The 26,951-nt window shown below is 42.9% G+C and overlaps 1 protein-coding gene across 2 annotated transcripts in view; it reads right to left on the reverse strand.

Annotated features, from left to right (window-relative positions):
* The window catches only part of LOC111971037 (neural cell adhesion molecule 2), a 439,128-nt gene that overhangs the window by 19,088 nt on the left and 393,089 nt on the right, over window positions 1-26,951 (reverse strand). For both annotated transcript variants that reach the window (XM_070445981.1, XM_023997847.2), the window contains exon 14: window positions 19,734-19,908. In XM_070445981.1, the coding sequence (XP_070302082.1) occupies window positions 19,734-19,908 (175 nt within the window). The remainder of the gene's footprint in view (window positions 1-19,733; window positions 19,909-26,951) is intronic.

The raw sequence follows: 26,951 nt of genomic DNA on the forward strand, positions 1-26,951 counted from the left end.
TTACTTGCATTTAAGAGCAGTTGGAGGCACGGAAGGAGAGTTGTATGGCATTGAAGCTCGTCTGGAGGTTAGTTTAAGACAGTGTCCAAGAAAGGCCAGAAGTATACAGAATGGTGTCGTCTACATTGATGTATAGAGAGAAGAGAGTCGGCCCAAGAATTGAACCCTGTGGCACCCCCATAGAGACTGCCAGAGGTCCGGACAACAGGCCCTCTGATCTGACACTGAACTCTATCAGAGAAGTAGTTGGTGAACCAGGCGAGGCAGTCATTTGAGAAACCAAGGCTGTTGAGTCTTCCGATAAGAATGTGGTGATTGACAGAGTCGAAAGCCTTGGCAGGTCGATGAATACGGCTGCACAGTAATGCTCTTATCAATGGCGGTTATAGATATCGTTTAGGACCTTGAGCTGGCTGAGGTGCACCCATGACCAGCTCTGAAACCAGATTGCATAGCGGGAAGGTACGGTGGATTCAAATCGTCGGTAATCTGTTTGTTAACTTGGCTTTCTTAGAAAGGCAGTGTAGGATCGATATAGGTCTGTAGCAGTTTGGGTCTAGAGTGTCTCCACTTTGAAGAGGGGGATGATCGCGCCAGCTTTCCAATCTTTGGGAATCTCAGACGATACGAAAGAGAGGTTAAACAGGCTAGTAATAGGGGTTGCAACAATTTCGGCAGATAATTTTAGAAAGGGTCCAGATTGTCTAGCCCAGCTGATTTGTAGGGGTCCAGATTTTGCAGCTCTTTCAGAACATCAGCTATCTGGATTTGGGTGAAGGAGAAATGGGGGAGGCTTGGGCGAGTTGCTGTGGGGGATGCAGGGCAGTTGACCGGGGTAGGGGGAGCCAGGTGGAAAGCATGGCCAGCCGTAGAAAAATGCTTATTGAAATTCTCAATTATTTTGGATTTATCGGTGGTGACAATGTTTCCTAGCCTCAGTGCAGTGGGAGCTGAGAGGAGGTGCTCTTATTATCCATGGACCTTACAGTGTCCCAGAACTTTTTGGAGCTTGTGCTACAGGATGCAAATTTCTGTTTGAAAAAGCTAGCCTTAGCTTTCCTAACTGCCTGTGTATATTGGTTCCTGACTTTCCTGAAAAGTTGCATATCGCGGGGGCTATTCGATGCTAATGCAGTACACCACAGGATGTTTTTTTGCTGGTCAAGGGCAGTCAGGTCTGGAGTGAACCAAGGGCTATAATCTGTTCCTGGTTCTACATTTTTTGAATGGGCATGCTTATTTAAAATGGTGAGGAAGGCACTTTTAAAGAATAACCAGGCATCCTCTACTGACGGGATGAGGTCAATAGCCTTCCAGGATACCCGGGCCGGGTCGATTAGAAAGGCCTGCTCGCTGAAGTGTTTACCTCTCTGGGATCCGCGGGACGCTTTGCGTCCCAACAGCCGTTAAAAATGTAGAGCGCCAGATTTCAAAAAAAAAATCTATAAAATCAAACTTTATTAAATTACACATATAAGATACCAAATTAAAGCTAACACTCGTTGTGAATCAGCGCAACATGTCAGGATTTCAAAAAGGCTTTTTCGGCGAAAGCATAAGATGCCTATTATCTGTGATAGTGCAATGGCTACACTCTCTTTGTTGAACAATTTCAAACCATGCCGCGCTACTCAAAACGCAGAAATAAAAATATAAAACATGCTTACCTTTGACGAGATTCTTTGTTGGCACTCCAATATGTCCCATAAACATCACAAATGGTCCTTTAGTTCGATTAATTCCGTCCATATATATCCAAATTGCCATTTATTTGGCGCTGTTGTACCAGAAAAAACAGCGTTCAATTTGCGCAAAATCACGACAAAAATATCAAAAAAAAATCCTCTAAACTTTGCCAAAACATTTCAAAGTACTTTTGTAATACAACTTAAGGTATTTGTAAACGTTAATAATCGATCAAATTGAAGACGGGTCAATCTGTTTCATACAGGATTTCAACAAACTCACGGTACTTTTCAAGTCTTGCTCAACTCTCAAACATAAACACACGACGTCACTCCACTTCCGGGTCAATATCTTTCTCAGTTTACTAAGGAAAAACCTTAACCTTTTTCCATACAATGGCGACATCCAGTGGAAGCAGTAGAAACTGCGTGGATAGTGATTAGAATTCTGGTGTGCCCATGATAACCCATTGCACATACAGGAACTTAACAATAAAAAAGTTAGTCCTCAGGGTTTTGACTGCTATATAAGTTCTGTTATACTTACAGATATGATTCAAACAGTTTTAGAAACTTCAGAGTGTTTTCTATCCAATCTACTAATAATATGCATATCTTATATTCTGGGGATGAGTAGCACGAAGCTTGAAATTGCGCACGCTATTTTTCCCTAAGTGAAAACTCTGCACCCTATCCTCAAGAACAGGCCTGGAAGGAGAAAAAGTAATTCCGCTAACCAAGAATAGTAAAGCCCCCTTTACTGTCTCAAATAGCCGACCAATCAGCCTGTTACCAACCCTTAGTAAACTTTTGGAAAAACTTGTGTTTGATCAGATACAATGCTATTTTACAGTAAACAGACTTTCAGCACGCTTATAGGTAAGGACACCGAACAAGCATGGCACTTACACAAATKACAGATGATTGGCTGAGAGAAATTGATTGTGGGGGCTGTTTTCTAAGACTTCAGTGCGGCTTTTGACATAATCGATCATAGTCTGCTGCTGGACAAAAGTATGTGTTATGGCTTTACACCCCGTGCTATATTGTGGATAAAGAGTTACCTGTCTAAAAGAACACAGAAGACGTTAACAAAGAGCTGCAGTTAGTTTCAGAATGGGTGGAAAGGAAWAAGTTAGACATTTCAAAAACTAAAAGCATTACATTTGAGACAAATCATTCACCAAACCACAACTAAATATTGTAATGAATAATGTGGAAATTGAGCTAGTTGAGGTGACTAAACTGCTTGGAGCAACAACTGTCATGGTCAAAACATGTTGACATAAAGCGCTGCTCTGCGTTCTTAACAACACTATCAACGAGGCAGGTCCTACAGGCCCTTGTTTTGTTGCACCTGGACTACAGTTCAGTTGTGTGGTCAAGGTGCCACAAAGAGGGATTAGGAAAATTACAATTGGCTCAGAACAAGGCAGCATGGCACGCCCTTAAATGTACATGGGGAGCTAACATTAATATTATGCATTTACATCTCTCATGGCTCAAAGTGGAGAAGAGATTGACTTCAGCACTACTTGTTTTTTTAAGAAGTGTTGACATGCTGAACGCCACAGAGCAGTCCATTTAAACTACTAGCACCAGAGCTCGGACACAAATGCACACCCCACAAGACATGCCACCATAGGTCTCTTCACCATTTTCTTTATACATATACCTGTATACAGTGGTGTAATAATGTTATGTGATGCATTGTTTTATCTTTCGATTTGTGTTAATGTAAGTGCGTTAATGTGTTTGGACCCCAGGAAGAGTAGCTGCTGCCTTGGCAGCTAATGGCGATCCTAATAATACAAAATAAACTGCCTGAGTAACCCACACAGACACCAGACAGAAAGAACACAACACTCTCAGTAACCTGCAAACAAAGAACAATAACGCAGGCAGACATAATAACAAATAATACAGTAAAATTGTCCCAGTTCCACAATATGAGGACTGCTAGGCAAGACAAGAGGGAACAGGAGCAACACTGTCACTCACCAAGCCAGATATGCATAGTCTGAGATACTACACACCCCAGGATCTTGTAACCAACCCAGACAGACATCATATCATCATACCCCAGGCACAGGCTGTTGAGATAAATGCAGGCCAGGCAGGACATGAGGACATAAAGAGCACCATCACCAAGCTAGACATACAGTTGAAGTCGTAAGTTTACATAGACTTAGGTTGGAGTCATTTAAAACTCATTTTTCAACCACTCAACAAATTTCTTGTTAACAAAATATTTTTGCAAGTCGGTTTGGACATCTACTTTGTGCATGACAAAAGCAATTTTTCCAACAATTGTTTACAGACAGATTATTTCACTTAATTCACTGTATCACAATTCCAGTGGGTCAGAAGTTATCAAAACACTAAGCTGACTGTGCCTTTAAACAGCTTGGAAAATTCCAGAAAATTATGTCATGGCTAGAAGACTACTGATAGGCTAATTGACATCATTTGAGTCAATTGGAGGTGTACATTTGGATGTATTTCAAGGCCTAACTTCAAACTCAGTGCCTCTTTTGGCTTGACATCATGGGAAAATCAAAAGAAATCAGCCAAACCTCACAAGTCTGGTTCATCCTTGGGAGCAATTCCAAACGCCTGAGGGGTACCATGTTCATCTATACAAACAATAGTACGCAAGTATAAACACCATGGGACCATGGCAGCCGCATACCGCTCAGGAAGGAGATGCGCTCTGTCTCCTAGAGATGAACGTACTTTGGTGCCAAAAAGTGCAAATCAATGCCAGAACAACAGCAAAAGACCCTGTGAAGATGCTGGAGGAAACAGGTACAAAAATATCTATATCCACAGTAAAACGAGTCCTATATCGATATAAACTGAAAGGCCGCTCAGCAAGGAAGAAGCCACCTGCTCCAAAACCGCCATAAAAAAAAGCCAGACTACGGTTTGCAACTGACAAAAGATCGTACTTTTTAGAGAAATGTCCTCTGGTCTGAAATAGAACTGAATAGAACTGTTTGGCCATAATGACCATCGTTATGTTGGAGGAAAAGGGATGCTTGCAAGCCCGAAGAACACTATCCCAACTAGTGAAGCACGGGTGTGGCAAGCATCATGTTGTGGGGTGCTTGCTGCAGGAGTGACTGGTGCACTTCACAAAATAGATGGCATCATGAGGAAAGAAAATGATTGTGGATATACTGAAGCAACATCTCAAAACATCAGTCAGGAAGTTAAGCTTGGGATCGCAATCGGTCTTCCAAATGGACAATGACTCCAGCATACTTCCCAAAGTTGTGGCAAAATGGCTTAAGGACAAAACAAAGTCAAGGTATTGGATTGGCCATCAACAAAGCCCTGACCTCAATCCTATAGAAAATTTGTGGGCAGAACTGGCAAAAGTGTGTGCGAGCAAGGAGGCCTAAAACCTGACTCAGTTACACCAGCTCTGTCAGGAGGAACGGCGGCCAAAATTACCATACCTTATCGGGGAAGTTTGTGAAAGCTACTCGAAACGTTGACCCAAGTTCAAACAATACAAAGCCAATGCTACCAAATACTAATTGAGTGTATGTAAACTTCTGACCCACTGGGAAGGTGATGAAAGAAATAAAAGCTGAAATAAATAATTCTCTCTGCTATTATTCTGGCATTTCACATTCTTAAAATAAAGTGGTGATCCTAACTGACCTAAGACAGGGAAYTTTACTCGTAATAAATGTCAGGAATTGTGAAAAACKGAGTTTAAATGTATTTGGCTAAGGTGTATGTAAACTTCCGATTTCAACTGTACATACAAACAGACAGACAGACACTGTGAGCCATAACCTACGCCGGTAACCTGGACAAAGGTGGTCAWAACCAAACACATACAATACCACTTATTGAAAGCTACCCCAGCAATTTCCACGTACTTTTTTTTTTACCCCAGCAAAAATATCTAATCTCATATCATGCGAATACACACTCAAGCAGTTAGCTCAGATTCCTCTCCTCATCTGGGCTGCATCCCACTACTGTAGTGCACTCCATAGGGCTAAGGGTGCCATTCGGGACACACCCCTGGTGTTTTCTGATTGTGAGCACCAGTGACCTTGGTGTTGATCAAATAGAGCATGTGGTATGGGGAAGGAGCCGAACACCTACAGACGCCCCCGAATGAGAACGAACGACGCTGGCGGCGGGAGCAATAGGTGGCAAGCACCGTCAGAGCTAACAAGCAGCTTAGTGCAAGGAAGAGAGGGAATAGAGATAGAAGGAGAGAGGAAGATTGAGTGAGAGAAAGGGAGAAAGAAAGACCCTGGTGGCTAGGAATTTTAATTAAAGTAGTGTGTTTTTTAGTGTTGCATCATGGGACGTGAGGCAGCGACAAACCTCTTTGATTGGATCAATATTTCCCCTCCGCCACWGGGCTCTCTYTGTCGGCAAATGTATYTGAATTATTTTGAAGGTAGATGAGCCAGAGCTTAGTAGATAGTAACCACTTTCCTGTCTCCCATGAAGAACGTTAGCTTGCATCCCAAATCGTGCACTACTTTTGGCCAAGTGAGCAGTATTTAAAAAAATGTACAATGACRGCCTACTGGGGAACTGCCTTGTTCAGGGGCAGAACGACAGATTTGACCTTGTCAGCTCGRGTATTCGATCCAGCAACCTTTYGGTTACTGGCCCAACGCTCTAACCACTAGGCTACCTGCYGCCCCAGTGGTAGTGCACTACATGGAGAAAAGGCTGCCATTTGACATGCATACATAGCTTTGCAAGTACTCCTCGAGGRTAAACGGAACAATGATACACATTTGTTTACCGTATTGACCTTTTCTCATCAAAACCGCGCAATGTTGTATTGAACTATTTTGCTCTCAGAGTGCATTGAAACTCGGTTCAATTGTCTGTTTTAATGTAACACTGAAATCTTTTGTGTATAAAATCATACGTGGTCAGATTACTAATAACTACTCTGAATACACATCTGAAGGTTAGTCAGGGCAAATCTTTGTGAAAGATTCAATAGATTTAGATTTTTTCCCCCAGACAATAGTAGACAGCCTAATGTGGATCTGTTTTTCTTTGGCGGTAGAGGTGAGGCTTGAAGACCTCGTCAATCAATTCCGCATTGGTAGTAATAAAACAGTTAAACAAATATAGGATGAATTGAGCTAAATCAATTAAAATCAATTGTATAAAATAATCCCACAAAAGCTGTCGTGTTATGATAATAGAAAACTACGGAATACACAAACAATAATGGATGAATGACCTTCCTTGAGCTACAAACCCCATTCTGAACCAAAAATTATTATTTAAGGACATAGAAGAGACACAAATTACTTTTATTTATGCCTAGTTGCCTTCTAAATAGGACATTATGAGATTTTGGTCATAGCCATAGAAGGKTGTTACACTGTTGTGATAGTCACATTCTGCACACATCCTGGTTCCTGTCCAATCCACTCCTCTGGTTTGGAGGCTGGTGGCTCTGGCCCTCTACAGCTTTAATCCCCTTGTAATCATAGTAATACAACTTAACTAGTCAATTATAGCCTCTTGAAGGACAGGGCAGATCCTTGTGGATCAAGACAATTACAGGAAGCAAAAGAGAGACAAAACATAGTGTTGGTGCATCACTTTRTTGTCGTAGAGTTTGGGGGTTGTGGAAACTTTTACCTGGTTGTAATCTGACATCTCTATAACTATAAACCAGTTTACAAGTAGGAAGCAATGTCGTTATAACGTCCAATGTCAAAATTTGCCAACTGGGTATGACGGTTCACTGACCTCGGTTCAAATAGTGGAAAGCACATTGTCAAAGCATATATAGTAAATTAGAAATAGTTTGTGATTGAAAATGGGGCATTCCAAGGGAGAGAACCCATTAAGAGTGTCGCTTTTCCTCACAGTGGCACATACTCTCTAAACCGTATCAATCTWTCTTGAGCAGGTAGCTCAGCAGTCGTTTGCCTWGCATTCCATTGCGAGCCTGGTTTGATCTCTGTATTATTGGAGGGAATCAATGGATGTGAAGCAACACATTTCAAATGAGCGGGACCAAGGAAGGAAGCCAGGGGGAAATACATAGCGCTTTTTGAGTTTTCACACCTCCAATTTCCAATTTGCTGAGCAATAAGGTGAAATGAAAAAGAATCCTCGCCAAGTGAATGTAATTCAAATCTTGACAGAACCATGTTGTAAATGTCTATTAGGTGCCTTGCAATGTTCAAACGATGATAGCGGRGGTGTCTCAAGGTCTCGTGGTAGCTAGATCTCKCGACTGAAAACAATGAAAAAGAAAAAAGGAGGGAAAACAGAAAAGGGGAACAAGGAGAAGTCTTGTTCTGCTGTCAAGTGCCTCTGGGGTTAGCTGCTCTAGCTGCCTACCTTGTGTGTGTTTCGAAATTCATTCCAATCTATTCCGCCAAATGTATTACCTGGGCTCGGCTTCAGAACACAACTACTACTTCCTTTCGCAGTGCCGAGTTATGTCTTTGAGGCCTTTGAGAATAACAGAGAGCATATCAGTTCCAGAGCCACAGTGAGGGAATAGAACTCTCTACCTTATAGCTTTTGATCTTAGCCTCTTAAAATAATCCAAGTAGTGTCAAATCGGCTCATAGTAGTAGAAMAGACCGGAAATGACAACGCGTGTTAGCTAATTAGCTTAAAACTCGCTAATTGTGTGTATTCCTCGTCTTCTWCTCTATCCTATCAAACCGATGGCGATGTGTATCAATTTCACTGTCTGCTTATTCCATGTGATTAATCTAGAAAGCACCTCCTTTGATTTATTAGCCCATTAGTGGCTCAATTTGATATTCTGTTAATGCTAGTCATCCTGCATCTCTCTCGGAGTGGGAGCCATCCGTATACATCTACGTCTCTGACATCAACTCATTAGGCCTGAGCACTCATTGAGTTGCACTTGATTAGATCTGAGAGGTAGTCAGTCGATTAACGATGACTAAACGGGAGCCATTGATTCGGTGAAAACTTGCGGGTGCTAATGGATTTTAGGGATAAACATTACTGTGAGTGGGTGTGTGAGTGTGACGCCGTCATAGCTAGACTTGAGGGGACACTTTGTGCTCTATGCCATGGGGAAGAATTGCTACTCCATTAGAGAAAGCCTTAGAAGAGAATCAGCACACCCATACCAGATCCTCTCATTCAAGAGATAAGAGGAATGATGAGTATCCACCATTACTAAGGCTGAATTAAAGAGCCTTGACATAGCTGAGGCACACTTCAATAATCAGGAAATGGAAAACCCATCAAAAACTATTATAATGTTGTTTTAAACTAGAGTGTTGTCTGGAGCAACATTGACTATGTTGTAAATCATTCCACTCATGCCATTTCAAGCAAACTAAGAAGTGTATAACTTTGCACTTTAATGCTTAAATTGCATGTATTATAATATCTACTCTATAATGTCATTTTAAACATTCTCCTTGCAGTTACGAGACAAAATTGCCATGACCAAAAGTTTAGCCCTCCTTTCACACTTTATCCCAGTGCTTTTACAGTGTTACGTTTATATGATATACTACATCTCTTCCATATCCAAGACCAAAGGTCACAGAGACATTAGACACAGACATCCAGGCACTTTCTCTCCTTAACCACTCTCCAACAATTCGTCAAGAACGATGACTCACGAAACGGCCCCGAGAACTGGCCTGCACGCAACTCCAAAATGGCGAACCCAAACGGAGCGTTACCACCGAACACGCTTTTAAAGAGCAAAGTACCCTCGTTGCCGCTAGGGTTGTGGAACGAAATGGGGCTGGCCATTTGGGCTCGACGGTGTGGTGATTGCTGTAAAGCACAGATAAAAGTGTTCCTGGGAAGGGAGAGTGATAGAGCCTAGAATCAGCCACTTGTTAAATCACACGGCTCAAACGAGTCAAAATGGTCGCCCTAAATGGGATACCTGACAGCTGAACGACTGTAATCATAGTGACTTGACAAGGTCTGTCCTTTCGGAGAGTTTCTGTCATATTCAGAGGCTCCACCAAGGATTATTGCCTAGAAATGTTAGAGAAAGTACAGAGCCCCTTAAGGGTCATGGCAGAGATWWAAAAAAAAAACAGCCAGGCTAATCCGTTCCCTCTTTCTTTTTATCTGTTCCCTCCGATGTTGTAGTCGTTCCCTCTTCTCTTTATGTAGGCTACCATGACGGTCCCACTTGGCCAATAACATAATGCAGCCAAAATGCTTCAAATGGTGGTGATCAATGACCATTCAATARCTTATTTTCATATGCCTCCGAATCATAAGGGCATATTAGTAACGGGCGTTTAAAACCACTCAAGGTGCAAATATGGTGCAAAGATCCCTAAGCAGGAATTCCTGTTTCATGACCTTAGCTGTTTTATATCTATATTCCGAAGGAGTTCTTCAGCGACCTACTCTGGCCTGGCAATTAGCTCATTCCCAGGTGAATGTATTGTCATCGCAACAAAGCAAATAGCTATCAGTCTTAGTTGTGAACATAGAGCCATCTGTGCCTGGTACKTCACACAAGATGTTCACCTGCCTAGCGCAGGGATAAGAGCGCATCATTTCACCTTTTAACACCGAAGCCTCTTGGAAATGATGCACAATACACTTGCATGCCTTTTCCTTTCTGCCTCAGATAAGTCACATGCACAATTGTAAACGACAAAAACACATCAGGTGCTTGGATGCAGCATGTTTTGTTGGACTTATATGGCCCTAACTTTATGCACGAKGGGTAAACACCCAAAATTGACAACTGTTCGTAGTTGTCCAAGTTGCATAAATATGAGTTTGCACAAAGTGTAGCCTATTTGGTTTGCATTGTAAACATAGAGTACCCGTCAAAAGTTTGGAAACAATTACTMATTCAGGTGKTTTTTCTTTCTTTTTCTATTYTCTACATCGTAGAATAATAGTGAAGGCATCAAAACAATGAAGTAACACATACATGATTGGCTAAGTCACACAAGATGTTAACCTGCCTAGCCAACGCGAAGAGGGCACGACAAAAACTATTCCCCCTCAGGAGACTGAAAAGATTTGGCATGGGTCCTCAGATCATCAAAGGTTCTACAGCTGCACCATCAAGAGCATCCTGACTGGTTGCATCGCTGCCAGGTWTGGCAACTGCTCGKYCTCCGACCGCAAGGCACTAGAGAGGGTAGTGCGTACGGCCCAGTACATCACTGGGGCCAAGCTTCCTGCCATTCAGGACCTCTATACCAGGCGGTTTCAGAGGAAGGCCCCAAAAAATTGTCAAAGACTCCAGCCACCCTAGTCATAGACTGTTCTCTCTGCTACCAAACGGCAAGCGGTACCGGAGCGCCAAGTCTAGGTCCAAGAGGCTTCTAAACAGCTTCTACCCCCAAGCCTTAAGACTAMTGAACATTTAAATGGCCACCCAGACTACTTGCATTGCCCCTCCCCACCTCTTATACGCTACTGCTACTCTCTGTTATTATCTATGCATAAGTCACTTTAATAACTCTACCCACATGTATATAAACTCAGCAAAAAAAGAAACRTCGCTTTTTCAGGACCTTGTCATTCAAAGAAATTMATAAAAATCCAAATAACTTCACAGATCTTCATTGTAAAGGGTTTAAACACTGTATCCCATGCTTGTTCAATGAACAACAAACAATTAATGAACATGCACTGGTGAAACAGTCGTGAAGACACTAACAGCTTACCAGACGAGTAGGCAATTAAGGGCACAGTTATGAAAACTTAAGACACTAAAAAGGCCTTTCTTCTGACTCTGAAAAACACCAAAAGAAAGATGCCCAGGTCCCTGTTCATATCCGTGAACTCGCCTTACGCATGCTGCAAGGAGGCATGAGAACGCAGATGTGGCCATACTGCTGTGAGACGCCTAAGACAGCGCTACAGGGAGACAGGACGGACAGCTGATCGTCTTTGCAGTGGCAGACCACGTGTAACAACACATAAACAGGATCGGTAATCCGAACATCACACCTTGGGAAAGGATGGCAAGAACAACTGCCCGAGTTACACCAGGAACGCACAATCCCTCCATCAGTGCTCAGACTGCCGCAATAGGCTGAGAGAGGCTGGACTGAGGGCTTGTAGCCTGTTGTTAAGGCAGGTCCTCACCAACATCACCGGCAACAACGTCGCCTATGGGCACAAACCCACCGTCGCTGGACCAGACAGGACTGCAAAAACTGCTCTTTACTGACGAGTCGCATTTTTTCTCACAGATGATGGTCGATTGCGTTTATCGTCGAAGGAATGAGCGTTACACAGAGCCTGTACTCTGGAGCGTGATAGATTGGAGGTGGAGGGTCCGTCATGGTCTGGGCAGTGTGTCACAGCATCATCGGACTGAGCTTGTTGTCATTGCAGGCAATCTCAACGCTGTGCGTTACAGGGAAGACATCCTCCTCCCTCATGTCTTACCCTTCCTGTCGGCCTCTCCTGACATGACCCTCCAGTCATACTGCTCTTCTGAGAGTGATTCCTGCAAGACAGGACTGTCAGTGTTCTGCCATGGCAGCGAAGACCCGACTCAATCCCATTGAGCACGTCTGGACCTGTTGGATCGGAGGGTGAGGCTAGGCCATCCCCCCAGAAATGTCCGGAAACTTGCATGTGCAAGCTGCATTGTTGGTTAAGGGCTTGTAACTCTAAGGTCTACAAATAACATTTGATTTTGATTGATTTAATCATGTAGTAACCAAAAAAGGGTAACAAATCAAATCAAATCAAATTTTATTTGTCACATACACATGGTTAGCAGATGTTAATGCGAGTGTAGCGAAATGCTTGTGCTTCTAGTCCCGACAATGCAGTAATAACCAACAAGTAATCTAACCTAACAATTCCACAACTACTACCTATACACACAAGTGTAAAGGGATAAAGAATATGTACATAAAGATATATGAATGAGTGATGGACAGAACGCATAGCAAGATGCAGTAGATGTATAGAGTACAGTATATACATATGAGATGAGTAATGTAGGGATGTAAAAAAAAGTGCATAGTTTAAAGTGGCTAGTGATACATTATTACATAAAGATGGCAAGATGCAGTAGATGTATATGAGTACAGTATATACATATATGTATGAGATGATAATCGTAGGGTATTGAACATTATATTAAGTGGCATGTTTACAAGTGGCTGAGTCGTAATTTTTACTATTCTCCATCGAATCCCCATTATTAACAGTTGCTGTGAGTTGAGTCAAGTATGTTTATTTCCTGACACCACACTCCGAGGCCCTCACCTCCTCCCTGTGAGGCCGTCTCGTCGTTGTTGGTAATCAAGCCTACCAGTGTAGTGTCTCAAATCCGTCAAACTTGACATGATGAGTTTGGAGGTGCATGGCCACGCCAGTCTGGTGGAGTAACAGGGAGTACAGGAGAGGGCTCAGGACAGCACCTTTGTGGGGCCCCAGTGTTGAGGATCAGCGGGGTGGAGATGCTGTTACCTACCCTCACCACCTGCGCGGGCGGCCTCAGGAAGTCCAGGACCCAGTTGCACAAGGGCGGGGTCGAGACTCGAGTCGTCTCGACCCAGGGTCTCGAGCTTGGATGACGAGTTTGAGGGTACTATGGTGTTAAATGCTGACTGTTAGTCGATGAACAGCATTCTCACATAGGTATTCCTTGTCCCAGATGGGTTAGGGACATGCTGCCAGTGTGCGTTGCTGATCTGCATCGTCTGTGGACCTATTGGGTCGGTAAGCAAATTAGACGCAGGGTCTAGGTGTCCGGTAGGGTGGAGGTGATATGGCTCCTGATTAGTCTCTCAAAGCACTTCATGATTGACGGAAGTGAGTGCTACGGGGCCAGTAGTCGTTTAGCTCAGTTAACCTTGGGGAACAGAGACAATGGTGGCCCTCTTGAAGCAATCCGGAACAGCAGACTGGGATAAGATTGATTGAATATGTCCGTAAACACACCAGCCAGCTGGTCTGCGCATGCTCTGAGGACGCGGCTGGGAATTGCCGTCTGGGCCTGCAGCCTTTGCGGAGTTAACACGTTTAAATGTTTTATCTCACCTCGGCCTGCCAGTGAAGGAGAAGCCCGCAGGTTTTGGTAGCGGGCCGTGTCATGGCACTGTATTTCCTCAACAAGCGAGCAAAAAAAGTTATTTAGCCTGTCTGGCGGAGCAAGACATCCTGGTCCGCCGACGGGGGCTGGTTTTCTTTTTGTAATCCGTGATGTGACTGTAGACCCTGCCACATACCTCGTGTCTGGAGCTGTTGAAATTGCGACTCTCATTTTGTCTCTGTACTGGGACTTAGCTTGTTTGATTTGCCTTGCCGAGAGAAAAGCTACACTGTTTGTATTCGCGTCATCGTTTCCGGTCACCTTCCCTGGTTAAAAAGCCAGTGGTTCGCGCTTTCAGTTTCACGCGAATGCTGCCGTCAATCCACGGTTTCTGGTTTGGGAATTTTTAATCGTTGCTGTGGGTACGACCTCGTCAATGCACTTTCTAATGAACTCGCTCACCGCAGATCAGCATATTCGTCAATGTTGTTGTTGGACGCAATGCGAACATATTCCAATCCGCGATGCAAGCAGTCTTGAAATCAAAACATGTTTTATATTTCAACTCATCAAAGTAGCCATCCCTTGCCTTGATGACAGCTTTGCACACTCTTGGCATTCTCTCAACCAGTTTCAACTGGAATGCTTTCCCAACAGTCTTGAAAGAGTTCTCACATATGCTGAGCACTTGTTGGCTGCTTTTCCTTCACGCTGCGGTCCAACTCATCCCAAACCATCTCAATTGGTTTGWGGTCAGGTGATTGTGGAGGCCAGGTCATCTGATGCAGCACTCCATCACCCTACTTCTTGGTCAAATAGCCCTTCCACTGCCTGGAGGTGTGTTGGGTCATTGTCCTGTTGAAAAACAAATGATRGTCCCACTGAGCACAAACMWGATGGGATGGCGTATCTGTGCAGAATGCTGTGGTAGCCATGCTGKTTAAGTGTGCCTTGAATTCAAAATAAATCACAGATAGCGTCACCAGCAAAGCACCCCCACAYCATCACACCTCCTCTTCCATGCTTCACAGTGGGAACCACACATGCGGAGATGATCCGTTCACCGACTCTGCGTCTCACTAAAACRCAACGGTTGGAATCAAAAATCKAACATTTGGACTCATCAGACCAAAGGATACATTTCCATGGGTCTAATGTTCATTGCTTGTGTTTCTTGGCCCAAGCTAGTCTCTTCTTCTTATTGGTTTCCTTTAGTAGTGGTTTCTTTGCAGAAATTTGACAATAAAGGCTGAGTCACGCAGTCTCCTGAACACCTGATATTGAAATGTCTGTTATTTGAATTCTRGGAAGCATTTATTTGGGCTGCAATTTCTGAGGCTGGTAAGTCTAATGAACCTATCCTATGCAGCAGAGGTAACTCTCGGTCTTCCTTTCCTGTGGCGGTCCTCATGAGAACCAGTTTCATCACAGCGCTTGATGGTTTTTGCGACTGCACTTGATGAAACGTTCAAAGTTCTTGAAATTTTCMGAATTGACTGACCTTCATGTCTTATTTAAAGTAATGATGGACTGTCTTTTTTCTTTGCTTATTTGAGCTGTTCTTGTCCATAATATGGACTTGGTCTTTTACCAAATAGGGCTATCTTCTGTATACCACCCCATACCTAGTCACAACACAACTGATTGGCTCAAATGCATTAAGGAAATATATTCCACTAATTAACTTTTAACAAGGCACACCTGTTAATTGAAATGCATTCCAGGTGACTACCTCATGAAGSTTGTTGAGAGAATGCCAAGAGTGTGCAGAGCTGTCATCAAGGCAAAGGGTTGCTACTTTTAAGAATCTCAAATATATTGTGATTTGTTTAACACTTTTTTGGATACTACAAGATTCCATATGTGTTATTTCATAGTTTTGATGTCTTCACTATTATTCAACAATGTAGAAAATAGTACAATTAAAGAAAAACCCTTGAAAAGTAGATGTGTCCCAAGCTTTTGACTGGTACTGTACATTATTCAGTTATGACTGCCAGTGAGGCTCCTGGCTTTTCAGGCTATAGAAATGATTTAGGCTAATTGAGGGGTTTTTCACACCCGTTAGCTATTATTTGCCCTTATGATTTGGATGCATATGAAAAGACAAACTGGAAATAAGCTATTAAATGTTAAGTAACCATCACCGTTTGAAGCATGTAATGTACTAAATATAATTATATTTAGGCTGCAATATGTTATCGGCAAGTGGGAACAACATGGTAGCCTACATAAGGAAAACAGGGACCAAATAAAACATCTGAGGGAATGGATAAAAAAAACTAGGGAACGGATTAGCCTGCAAGTCTTTTTGTCTCCACCATGATCCCTAACTGGCTCGGTAAGAAAGTAAACAGCATTTCTAGGCTGCTTCCCCAACATAGTTTATCTCCAAACTGAACTTACTCTTGATGAAAAAATGTATTGCAACAGTGTTTCGTATGTACATGCTTGTGAGTTTTTTGGGAAGTAGGGCGTGTTCAAGATAATTGGCTGTACATAACCATCTTTTTTTCCTCTGGAAAAGAAAAATGAATTCATGAGAGCTGCTGTTACATTAATGGGCATCATTATTATTATTTTGATAGCAACAGCAGCATTGTACTAAAATAGTTGAAGCATGCATATGTTGTATTCTTCAAAAATCAATGGGAAKATTTTTGAAGTTTACAATACCAGTGAAGAGTGGTACAACTTACAACCTTAATGATCCTTTAAAGATGTTATAACGAGCGCATAGTTTGCGGGCCTTTCTGTTCTGTTCTTTTCAATTGATTTAAACCAGCACCACTGGTGTGTATTGGAAGTGTGTAGTCTATGATATTGTACAGGAGAATGATTACCTTGATGGCAGCTTTAAACAAAGACAAACACTCGCCGTATCATTCAACATACAAAACGTTYCGTTTCATTGACATCCATCAGGCCATATCGTAAACACACAGGGGACATAAAACCAAGATGGATGCCAAAAATCCCACAGAAAGGAGATCATTCAAAAAGAAACAGCCCGGACGAGAGAGGATTTAGGAGGGAAAGAGGCAAGACCTCTATAGTGATTCAGGAGGTCTAAAGTGAGTGGAGGAGTGCCATGATTTAAGACGGATAGAGGGAAGGAGAGCAAATTGAAAAGGAACCAAGGGCATAGTGGCAATCAATGACATATTTCAAAGGGGAGTTCGTGGACGGGGAAAAAAGTAAGGAGGCAGAGAGAGGGGAGGTGTAGTGGCAGTTCATTGCAAGACAAACTAGGAGAAAGAAAGAAATGGAGGAGAGGCGGAAAAGAAAAGCGACAATTTCAGACCCAGGGAATACATAATGCATAAAGAGGGGGAATTAAATAGAGAGATTGTTTAGAAAAGAAACACAGAGAGAGGCATATAGTAGACCCTTGGAGGTTATACAGCATATCAGATACACTGCAGGAAGGCATTTAATGGTGTCACTACAATATCAAAAGTCAAACAATTTGGGTGTGTTCAGTGAGGKGAACTATCCAGAAGGTTGCAGTAATAAATATAATGAATAGAGCTGTTCACGAATCCCTACTCGACAGACAATAATATCTATTCTAGAAAATACATTTATCTTATTTTCTTTAACATTTCACCCTTCTGAATAGACCGCACGGGTGGCGATTAATGACGAATACTGACAGGTGACAGGACTCCATTGTCATTGGTCCATTTTGGCCACTCCTTTCTCTCTCTTCAACAGGAAATAATCTGGGATTTTTTTGGGCCCCCGGTCTCCCTAACCCTCTGTTCACTAACCAATCGAAATGACTCGGCTTAAGCACTGTGTTCTCAGCCTTGTTTTCCATTTAAGGAGCAGCRCACACACACACCAACACGCATACGTGAACACACACGAACTCAAAGGCAGTTTAGCCACTCCAGTAATGAGAGAGGCAAACAGTCGCTCCTTCATGAGCAGCAGGAGAAACGACCTAAGCAACAGAAAGAGTAAACACCAAAGAAAACATGCTCTCTGTTTTTTTAACCAGACTCTGCAGGGGGGCCTACATATGGAAGTGGTGACTCACTGTAAACTGTTCCCTTTGTGATGGTTTGTGTATGGTCTTATATAAAMCTCTGGGGGCTGTTTGAAAATGATAAGCATCCTGCAGTGGTCCTCAGAAGTCTTCTCTCCCAGGAACATTAAGAGTTGGACTTTTCAAAGGCTCAGACAGATACGCTCTACAAACAGCATGGCCTAATCAAACCAACGCTCTCTGCATTTGATCCTGCTCCCTTTGCCCACACATAACCCCAATACAAGGTGATTGGAGTGTATGCTCATAACTCTACACTGGGTTTACCTGGGTGAGTAGGTACAGTACAGTGTGTACAGTGCCTTCAGAAAGTATTCAGACCCCTTGACTTTATCCACATTTTGTTACGTTACAGCCTTATTTTAAAATGTATTAAATAGTTTCCYCCCCCTCAATCTACACACAATACCCATAACGACAAAGCAAAAACAGGTTAAGAATTTTTTGCAAATTTATATATATATATATWTTTTTTTAATCACATTTAGATAAGTATTCAGACCCTTTACTCAGTACTTTGTTGAAGCACCTTTGGCAGCGATTACAGCATTGAGTCTTCTTGGGTATGAYGCGACAAGCTTGGCACACCTTTCGTCTCAGTCGGGTTGGATGTGGAGTGTCGCTGCACAGCTATTTTCAGGTCTCTCCAGAGATGTTCGATCGGGTTCAAGTACGGGCTCTGGAAAAWTCAGAGACTTGTCCCGAAGTCAGTCCTGTGTTGTCTTGGCTGTGTGCTTAGGGTCGTTGTCCTGTTGGAAGGTTTGATGGGGAGAGTTGCTGCACAGCTATTTTCAGGTCTCTCCAGAGATGTTCGATCGGGTTCAAGTACGGATTCTGGCAGGGCCACTCAAGGACATTTAGAGACTTGTCCCGAAGCCACTCYTGCATTGCATTGGCAGGGTCGTTGTCCTGTTGGAAGGTGAACCGTCGCCACAGTCTGAGATCCTGAGATCTCTAGAGCAGGTTTCCATCAAGGATCTCTCTGTACTTTGCTCTGTTAATCTTTGCCTCGATCCTAATTAGTCTCAGAGTCCCTGTTGCTGAAAAACATCCCCACAGCATGATGCTGCCACCACCATGCTTCACCATAGGGATGGTGCCAGGTTTCCTCCAGACGTGATGCATTCTCACGGTCTGAGAGTGTTTAGGTGCCTTTTGGCAAACACCAAGCAGGCTGTCATATGCCTTTTACTGAGGAGTGGCTTCCGTCTGGCCACTCTACCATAAAGGCATTCTCCCATCTCCACAGAGGAACTCTAGAGCTCTGACAGAGTGACCATCAGGTTCTTGGTCACCTCCATGACCAAGGCCCTTCTCCCCAGATTTCTATGTTTTGGTGGTCCCAAACATCTTCCATTTAAGAATGGAGGCCACTGTGTTCTTGCGGACCTTCAATGCTGCAAAAWTTTTGCCCTGTGCCTCGACACAGTCCTCTCTCGGAGCTCTACGGACAATTCCTTCGACCTCATAGCTTGGTTTTTGCTCTGACATGCACTGTCAACTGCGGGACCTTAGATAGACAGGTCTGTGCCTTTCCAAATCATCTCCAATCAATTGAATTTACCACAGGTGGACTGTTTTCGCTTTCTCATTATGAGGTATTGTGTGTAGTTTGCTGAGGAAAAACAAGGGTCTGAATACATTCTGAAGGCACTGTATATGTTTGCTTCCAGCAGTGTGTCACAGGAGGCTGGTAGGGGGAGGACAGCTCATAATAATGAATGGAATGGTATCAAACACATGGAAACCAGCTGTGTGGTGTGTTTAAGAGCATTCCATTAATTCCATTCCAGACATTACTATGAGCCCGTCCTCCCCAATTCAAGTGTCACCAGCCACCACTAGTGTGTGTGTGTGTGTGTGTGCATGCATCTGTGAGTGTCAGTGGATATAAACACAACTGTGTGTCTGTCTGTGTACAGAACTGTCTTAGGATTTTTGTCAGTGTGTGCATGCTTGAACATGCAGGTCCTACAACTGTCTGTACCTATGATGTCTGGTTTCTGGGGCATGAAGAACTGGTAAAAGGTGGGCTCCGAGAGGCCCTTGACGTTGCGAGCCGTGATCTCCACCTCGTAGCGCGTGTTCCACTGCAGCGGCTGCAGCAGGGCAAAGTCTTGCTGCCCCGACACCAGCTTCGTCATCCACTGCTCCTCCTTGTCCTATGGAGAGGGGGAGGAGGGTGGAGAGAGCAGAGGGAGAGAAGCAATGAGAGAGAAAGGGGAGGGGAAGAGAGGGAGAGAGAGACAGAGGGTTAGATGGCAACAGGGTATTGAGGGAGGCAGGGGGAAAGAAGAAAGGATAAAGAGAGAGAGAGAGAGAGAGAGAGAGAGAGAGAGAGGAGAGGAGGAGGAGAGGAGAGAAGAGAGAGAGAGAGAGAGAGAGAGAGAGAAGAGAGAGAGAGTGTTAATGAACAGTACGAGAACAGTATGTTACAGCCTTTGTATACACTTCATCTTTATATGATCAAATTCAAATCAAATATAGATCAAAGTACACTACATGGCCAACAGTAGGTGGACACCCCTTAAAAATTGTGGATTCGGCTATTTCAGCTACAACCGTTGCTGACAGATGTATACCATCGAGCACACAGACATGCAATCTCCATAGACAAACACTTGCAGTAGAATGGCCTTACTGAAGAGCTCAGTGACTTTCAACGTGGCACTGTCATAGGATGCCACCTTTCAAATAAGTCAGTTTGTCAAATTTCTGCCCTGCTAGAACTGCCCCAGTCAACTGGAAGTGTTGTTAGTGTGAAGTGGAAACATCTAGGAGCAACAACAAACAGTTTGAAATTAGGTGCGTACTGCCTCYTCATTAATTCACATAGAAGTAGCCCATTTCACTGTGACAGACAATTTACGTTTGCGGCATGCTATGCTAATGTAAGGTGAGCCGGACAAACTTCTCTTATCAGTGAGAGCCCAAGCACTCCCTCAGTGTTTCCCCAGGTCAAGTATGCAGACATTTGCGCATCTCCAGTCAGAACGGAACCTGCACAAACTTTTCCCCCTGGCGCCTGCATTATCTTCATTGTTGTTTTCCTTCCTAAAAATAACTTTGTACATGTGTGCCTTCCGATCAAAGTGCCTTATTACCTTACGATAATAACATTTCTGTATATCATGTTCTGTCATTTATACTATAGCACACCGTATGTGAACTCAGCAAAAAAAGAAATGTCCTCTCACTGTCAACTGCGTTTATTTTGTGTAAATATTATGTGTGTAAATATGTATAAATATTTGTATGAACATAACAAGATTCAACATCTGAGACATAAACTGAATTTCCACAGACATGTGACTAACAGAAATGAATGAATGTGTCCATGAACAAAGGGGGGTTCAAAATTAACAGTCAGTATCTGGTGTGGCCACCAGCTGCGTTAAGTTCTCCTCCTCATGCACCAGCTTTGCCAGTTCTTGCTGGGAGATGTTACCCCACTCTTCCACCAAGGCACCTGCAAGGTCCCGGACATTTCTGGGGGGAATGGCTCTAGCCCGTACCCTCCRATCCAACAGGTCCCAGACATGCTCAATGGGATTGAGATCTGGGCTCTTCGCTGGCCATGGCAGAACACTGACATTCCTGTCTTGCAGAAAATCATGCACAGAAGGAGCGGTATGGCTGGTGGCATTGTCATGCCGGAGGGTCATGTCAGGATGAGCCTGCGGGAAGGGTACCACATGAGGGAGGAGGATGTCTTCCCTGTAACACACAGCATTTAGATTGCCTGCAATGACAAGCTCAGTCCGATGATGCTGTGACACACCGCCCCAGACTATGACGGACCCTCCACCTCCAAATCGATCCCGCTCCAGAGTACACGCTCATTCCTTCTACGATAAACGCAAATCCGACCCGTCTGGTTCAGCGACGGTGGGTTTGTGCCCATAGGCGACGTTGTTGCCCGAGATGTCTGGTGAGGACCTGCCTTACAACAGGCCTACAAGCCCTCAGTCCAGCCTCTCTCAGCCTATTGCGGGCAGTCTGAGCACTGATGGAGGGATTGTGTGTTCCTGGTGTAACTTGGGCACTTGTTGTTGACATCCTGTACCTGTCCCGTAGGTGTGATGTTTGGATGTACCGATCCTGTGCAGGTGTTGTTACACGTGGTCTGCCACTGCGAGGACGATCAGCTGTCTGTCCTGTCTCCCTGTAGCGCTGTCTTAGGCGTCTCACAGCAGTACGGACAATGCAATTTATTGCCCTGGCCACATCTGCAGTTCTCATGCCTCCTTGCAGCATGCCTAAGCCACATTCACGCAGATGAGCAGGGACCCTGGGCATCTTTCTTTTGGGGTTTTTCAGAGTCAGTAGAAATGCCTCTTTAGTGTCCTAAGTTTTCATAACTGTTACCTTAATTGCCTACCGTCCGTAAGCTGTTAGTGTCTTAACGACCGTTCCACAGGTACAYGTTCAATAATTGTTTATGTTTTTTTTTWTTTTACCTTTATTTAGTAGTCCAACGCTCTAACCACTAGGCTACGCTGCCGCCCCAAATGTGGTTCATTGAACAAGCATGGGAAACAGTGTTTAAACCCTTTATAATGAAGATCTGTGAAGTTAATTGGATTTTTATGAATTATCTTTGAAAGACAGGGTCCTGAAAAAAGGATGTTTCTTTTTTTGCTGAGTATTTGTATGGATTATAATGTGTTCTGTGAGTATTCCTTTATAGCCGCAGACATTTGAGATATTCATTTCATAACCTTTATGGTGTTATACTCAATTGTGCTTATGTAGCTACATTCTTCTATTAGCTCTGTAAAACAATGCTAATGGCGTCAGAGAAGTATTAGCTTGTGTTGTATCCTTTGAAGCTGCACTGGCKTTATCATGACCACTGCATTGGCCTGTGTATTCATTTGGCCTGTTTAGCATAGCTCTGCCCTGCCCTGCCCTGTCCTGCTCCCTTGTGGAGCTCTTCAGTTACTGTTTCTTATATAATTCAAATTGTCATGTGGTCAATGCAAMTTATTATTTTATATTAGTGTTATTATGTTACTCAATTGTAATATTGTTTTATTGCTATATCCTGATGTTGCATTATAATTAATAATAATTCCTATATTATCTGTACTTTCAGAAACCACACACACAAACAGTATTGAAAATAATTTGCCAACATCACTACTGGAACTGGATACATTTATTGCTTTAGATTGAGCCCAGATTTTGTATGTTAACAACATACTGTTTGGAGAGGGAGTGATGAGGATGAAGGAGTGAAAAAGATGACGAGGGAGTTGAGAGGTGGGTGAGATATTGTCAATATAATTGCATAATGGAACTGGATTTGATTTGTATGTGAACCTTTGCCCAATTACAAAAAAACGTGTTCAATAATCATCTCACTTGTTAGCTGGCGGCGACCTATGTGGCGCCAGCTGTCAATCAGATGGAAACATGTATTTTTAAACCACCTGATGATTTTCCGAGCTCACAACAGCCACGAAGCTGTTTATCATGTCCGCCTTATCCACTGCCCACATATTGTGATTATAGTCAAGCACACAGTCTGGTTTGACCTATCTCTGACCCATGAGGTGTTATACCATTCATGTGGATCTCTCTTCTCCTGTAGCTCCAAGGCATAGCGATTGGTCTCCTCCACTCTGTTTCCCACCAGCTCCTCTGTCAGAAACAGCTTGAAGCACTCTGCCTCGGAGGGAGATGGCAAGGGGCTTTGCACTCCAGACTGGGACTCAAAGCCAACAGCAGGGCCAGGAGGGGTGAAATGGCTGGAGGCCTTCCAGCTACAACAGAGTTCCTGTACTTCACCAACTGACGGTCTGCCTCCATCACCCCCAGCATCTTCAGAGGGATCTTGAACTTCGTCAGTAGGTAAGGAGTCCTCAGATTCAGGGTTCTCAATAGACACAAGGTTGGGGGGCAGCTCCTCACTGTCACTGTCAGTGTATGATTCCTCACTTTCATACTCAGACTCATTGTCAGAATTCACCAACATCTCCAGAATTTCTGCATTTGTGAGTTGCCTCCTTTTGAAAGACATTGCTAATGCCACAGCTTAGCCCACTTGCTACATACATAAACAACAACACTGAATGGCTCCAAGTGCGTGTCAGGGGTGACGTGATTGGCTGTCGGTGTGGTGATACTGATGATTTGTCTCCACAGATAGTTTGTTTACATAGCTGGTTAGGTGAATTAATGTGGCAGGTTAGGGGAACTAACGCATCAGGTGAGGTGAGTTAACGTAGAAGGTTAAGAGAATAAGGTTAAGGAAAAAGGTTAGGCTTAGCTACAATGATACAATTGTCGACAACTGTTGTCCCCGATGCGACCACTAGATTGAGCTAGGCCTAGCTACTCCATCTACAACGGTAGAAACAAACCATCTGTGATGACAAATCATCCATATCATAACACCGGCACACGCAACTTCTTTGTGTTCAATGGGCTGTGTGGTAATAATTCTGTAATTTTGTATTCACATATTTTCAAGTACTGTTGACAAATCATGCATTCCGATTCTTGCATAGATTGTAATGGACAAATACAGTGCATTCAGAAAGTATTCAGACCCCTTCAATTTTTCCACATTTGGTTACATTACAGCCTTATTCTAAAATGTATTCGATTTTTTTTTTTTACACTATGTTTGTAAAATACTTATTTAGAAAGTTGTACTGATTATGATGAGCTAACACTATGCTATTTTTTGTTGACACCAGTCAATGCATTCTGGGTGTCACGTAAACGTTTGTCATACCAATGATTTTACAGCAAAACGAAGTGAAGGGATGATTCACTCGTCTTTCGAGTAAACATCCGAAAGTATTATTATGCATACTGGATGGACTGGTTACCTTATTCTACGCTCCAAACCTTTTATCCATGAGTCTGGGAGAGAACATATAGGCCTAGGCAATACTGTTGGTTGATTGATTGTGCAGGGCGGCTTAAATAGTTAGTCTACAATTAAAGTGATTTTGTATTGCATTTTGTAGCATTTTGTAGTGCCTAGTAGTAGGGCATTTTTTATATTGTCATAATTAATTGTCTGACATTTCCTTTAGCTACAGAATGTCACACTACCATGCGTTTCCATCTCCTCCTCTCTCTCCTCCATTCCTTTCTTTAGCTCACAGAGAGACGTGCTGTCAACAGTTTAATTAAATATTTTTTGTTGTGAAAACATGTTACTATCGATGTCTCCGAACAGATTTCACTTCACACTTCCCAAATTAAGCACTGGATAGCTGCAGGAACAGGGTTGGAGWGCCAATGGCATCCAGAGTTTGGGTGGAATATCACCTGTCGCGCAGGAGAGGCTCCATGGTCCTCAAACATTGGTTGATGCGTGGAGTGAAACAAGTGTTTTTATAAGCCCAGACATTTATATATGCAATTCCTTGAGAAAGCAGAGTTTTGATGGTTGCCACTAAAAAGAGGAGGATCCCAGACTTCTACTGCTGCTATATTTATTTCTCAGCTGCTAATATTAAGCATTGTTCTGCTATAACCAGAATAGCTTAACCGCCATGATTGAAAAATGWACCGAGGGAAAGCGACCTTCATTTGCTATTTGAGTGCATACGGATGACATGTCTTTTTTCCCCTGCCCCTTTGATAATGGACCATTCTAAAAAAATATATATATATTTAGATATTAGTAAAGATTAAATTGAGAATAGTCTGATGGGGGAAAATATGATCACTTGATGAGAGAACAGCGTGTGTAGCCTGAGGCAAGGAACAGAGCACAAGCTTTTTTGCTACTTTCCCAGATCATCAATAGCCTTTAGTCGCATCATGCRAACCATATATGTTTTCATTTCTAAGACATCGTAATGTTTGTATCATTCACAACTAAAGTTGCCAAGTAACTTTCAATCTAGTTTATAAGACCCGTTTCAAATTATGACTTTTATGCTCAACATAGCCACTTCATATGCGCACTCAMTCTGGAATARGTTCAATCATATAATATAAAATAATGGCATTGGATTTCTAAGCATATCTTGTCTGCTAAATGAGCTAACCTATGGCATGGCACATAGCCAGAAAACATACTGAAATACATTCTCTTCATATCATAATGTAGAGATACTCTTAATGATCGGCTATGAAAAGCCAACTGACATTTACTCCTGATTATTATTTGACCATGCTGGTCATTTATGAACATTTGAACATCTTGGCCATGTTCTGTTATAATCTCCACCCGGCACAGCCAGAAGAGGACTGGCCACCCCTCATAGCCTGGTTCCTCTCTAGGTTTCTTCCTAGGTTTTGGCCTTTCTAGGGAGTTTTTCCTAGCCACCGTGCTTCTACACCTGCATTGCTTGCTGTTTGGGGTTTTAGGCTGGGTTTCTGTACAGCACTTCGAGATATTAGCTGATGTACAAAGGGCTATATAAAATAAACTTGATTTGATTTGATTTGATTAATGTTTCTTTAGACCTGCCTAAGATAAATTATTTATTGTGATGGTGTATATTAAATGGATTTATTACACTTTTTTTTTTTAAATGTCAATGTTTCCTCAGTGGTTTGTATGCGTGGAGGTCTGGACATGCTAAATGTGTTTATGTTAATTAATGGTCAATTTTATTTTATTTAACCTTTATTTAACAGGGCAAGTCAGTTAATAGCAAATTCTTATTTACAATGACGGTCTACCGTGAGACCGGCAGTCATTTGCATGACAATTATCCAGTGGCCGAATTTCATGACCGCCACAGCAATTGGGGTGAGCTCACCTGTCATGTGATAAATTGTAAATAGTAATTGCTATTAGCTAATTCATATTATGGTTTCTGTCAGCCCGAAAGTTAGCTAAATATGACTGCTTGTATTAGCTCACTCTTTCCTCAGTTAGCGCTAGGACTAATGTAGCCTACATTTTCCAATTTGGATGAGAATTGTGTTATGCTTTTCCTACTTCTGTGAATGTCTGAACATTGCATCTGAAAATAACCTACTCACATTGGGGACATAAAGTTGTAAAGACTGTGTTTGTACAAAATGTTTCTGTGAAAAAACAGTGGCCWGCTCAAATGCTGACTGTTGCGTGAATCGTAAGTAGACGTTATAATGAAGTGTTCCTTTCCTCTCCGYACCCCACCCAGTTATTTACTTTTTCCCCCTTTCCTCTCCTYCTTTACTTTCTTTTCCTTYCTTAAATCAGCTTCTTATCTCATCATAGGAGAACACAGTGAAGTGTCAC

Source organism: Salvelinus sp. IW2-2015, linkage group LG12 (genome assembly GCF_002910315.2).
Source record: "Salvelinus sp. IW2-2015 linkage group LG12, ASM291031v2, whole genome shotgun sequence".
Taxonomy (NCBI): domain Eukaryota; kingdom Metazoa; phylum Chordata; class Actinopteri; order Salmoniformes; family Salmonidae; genus Salvelinus; species Salvelinus sp. IW2-2015.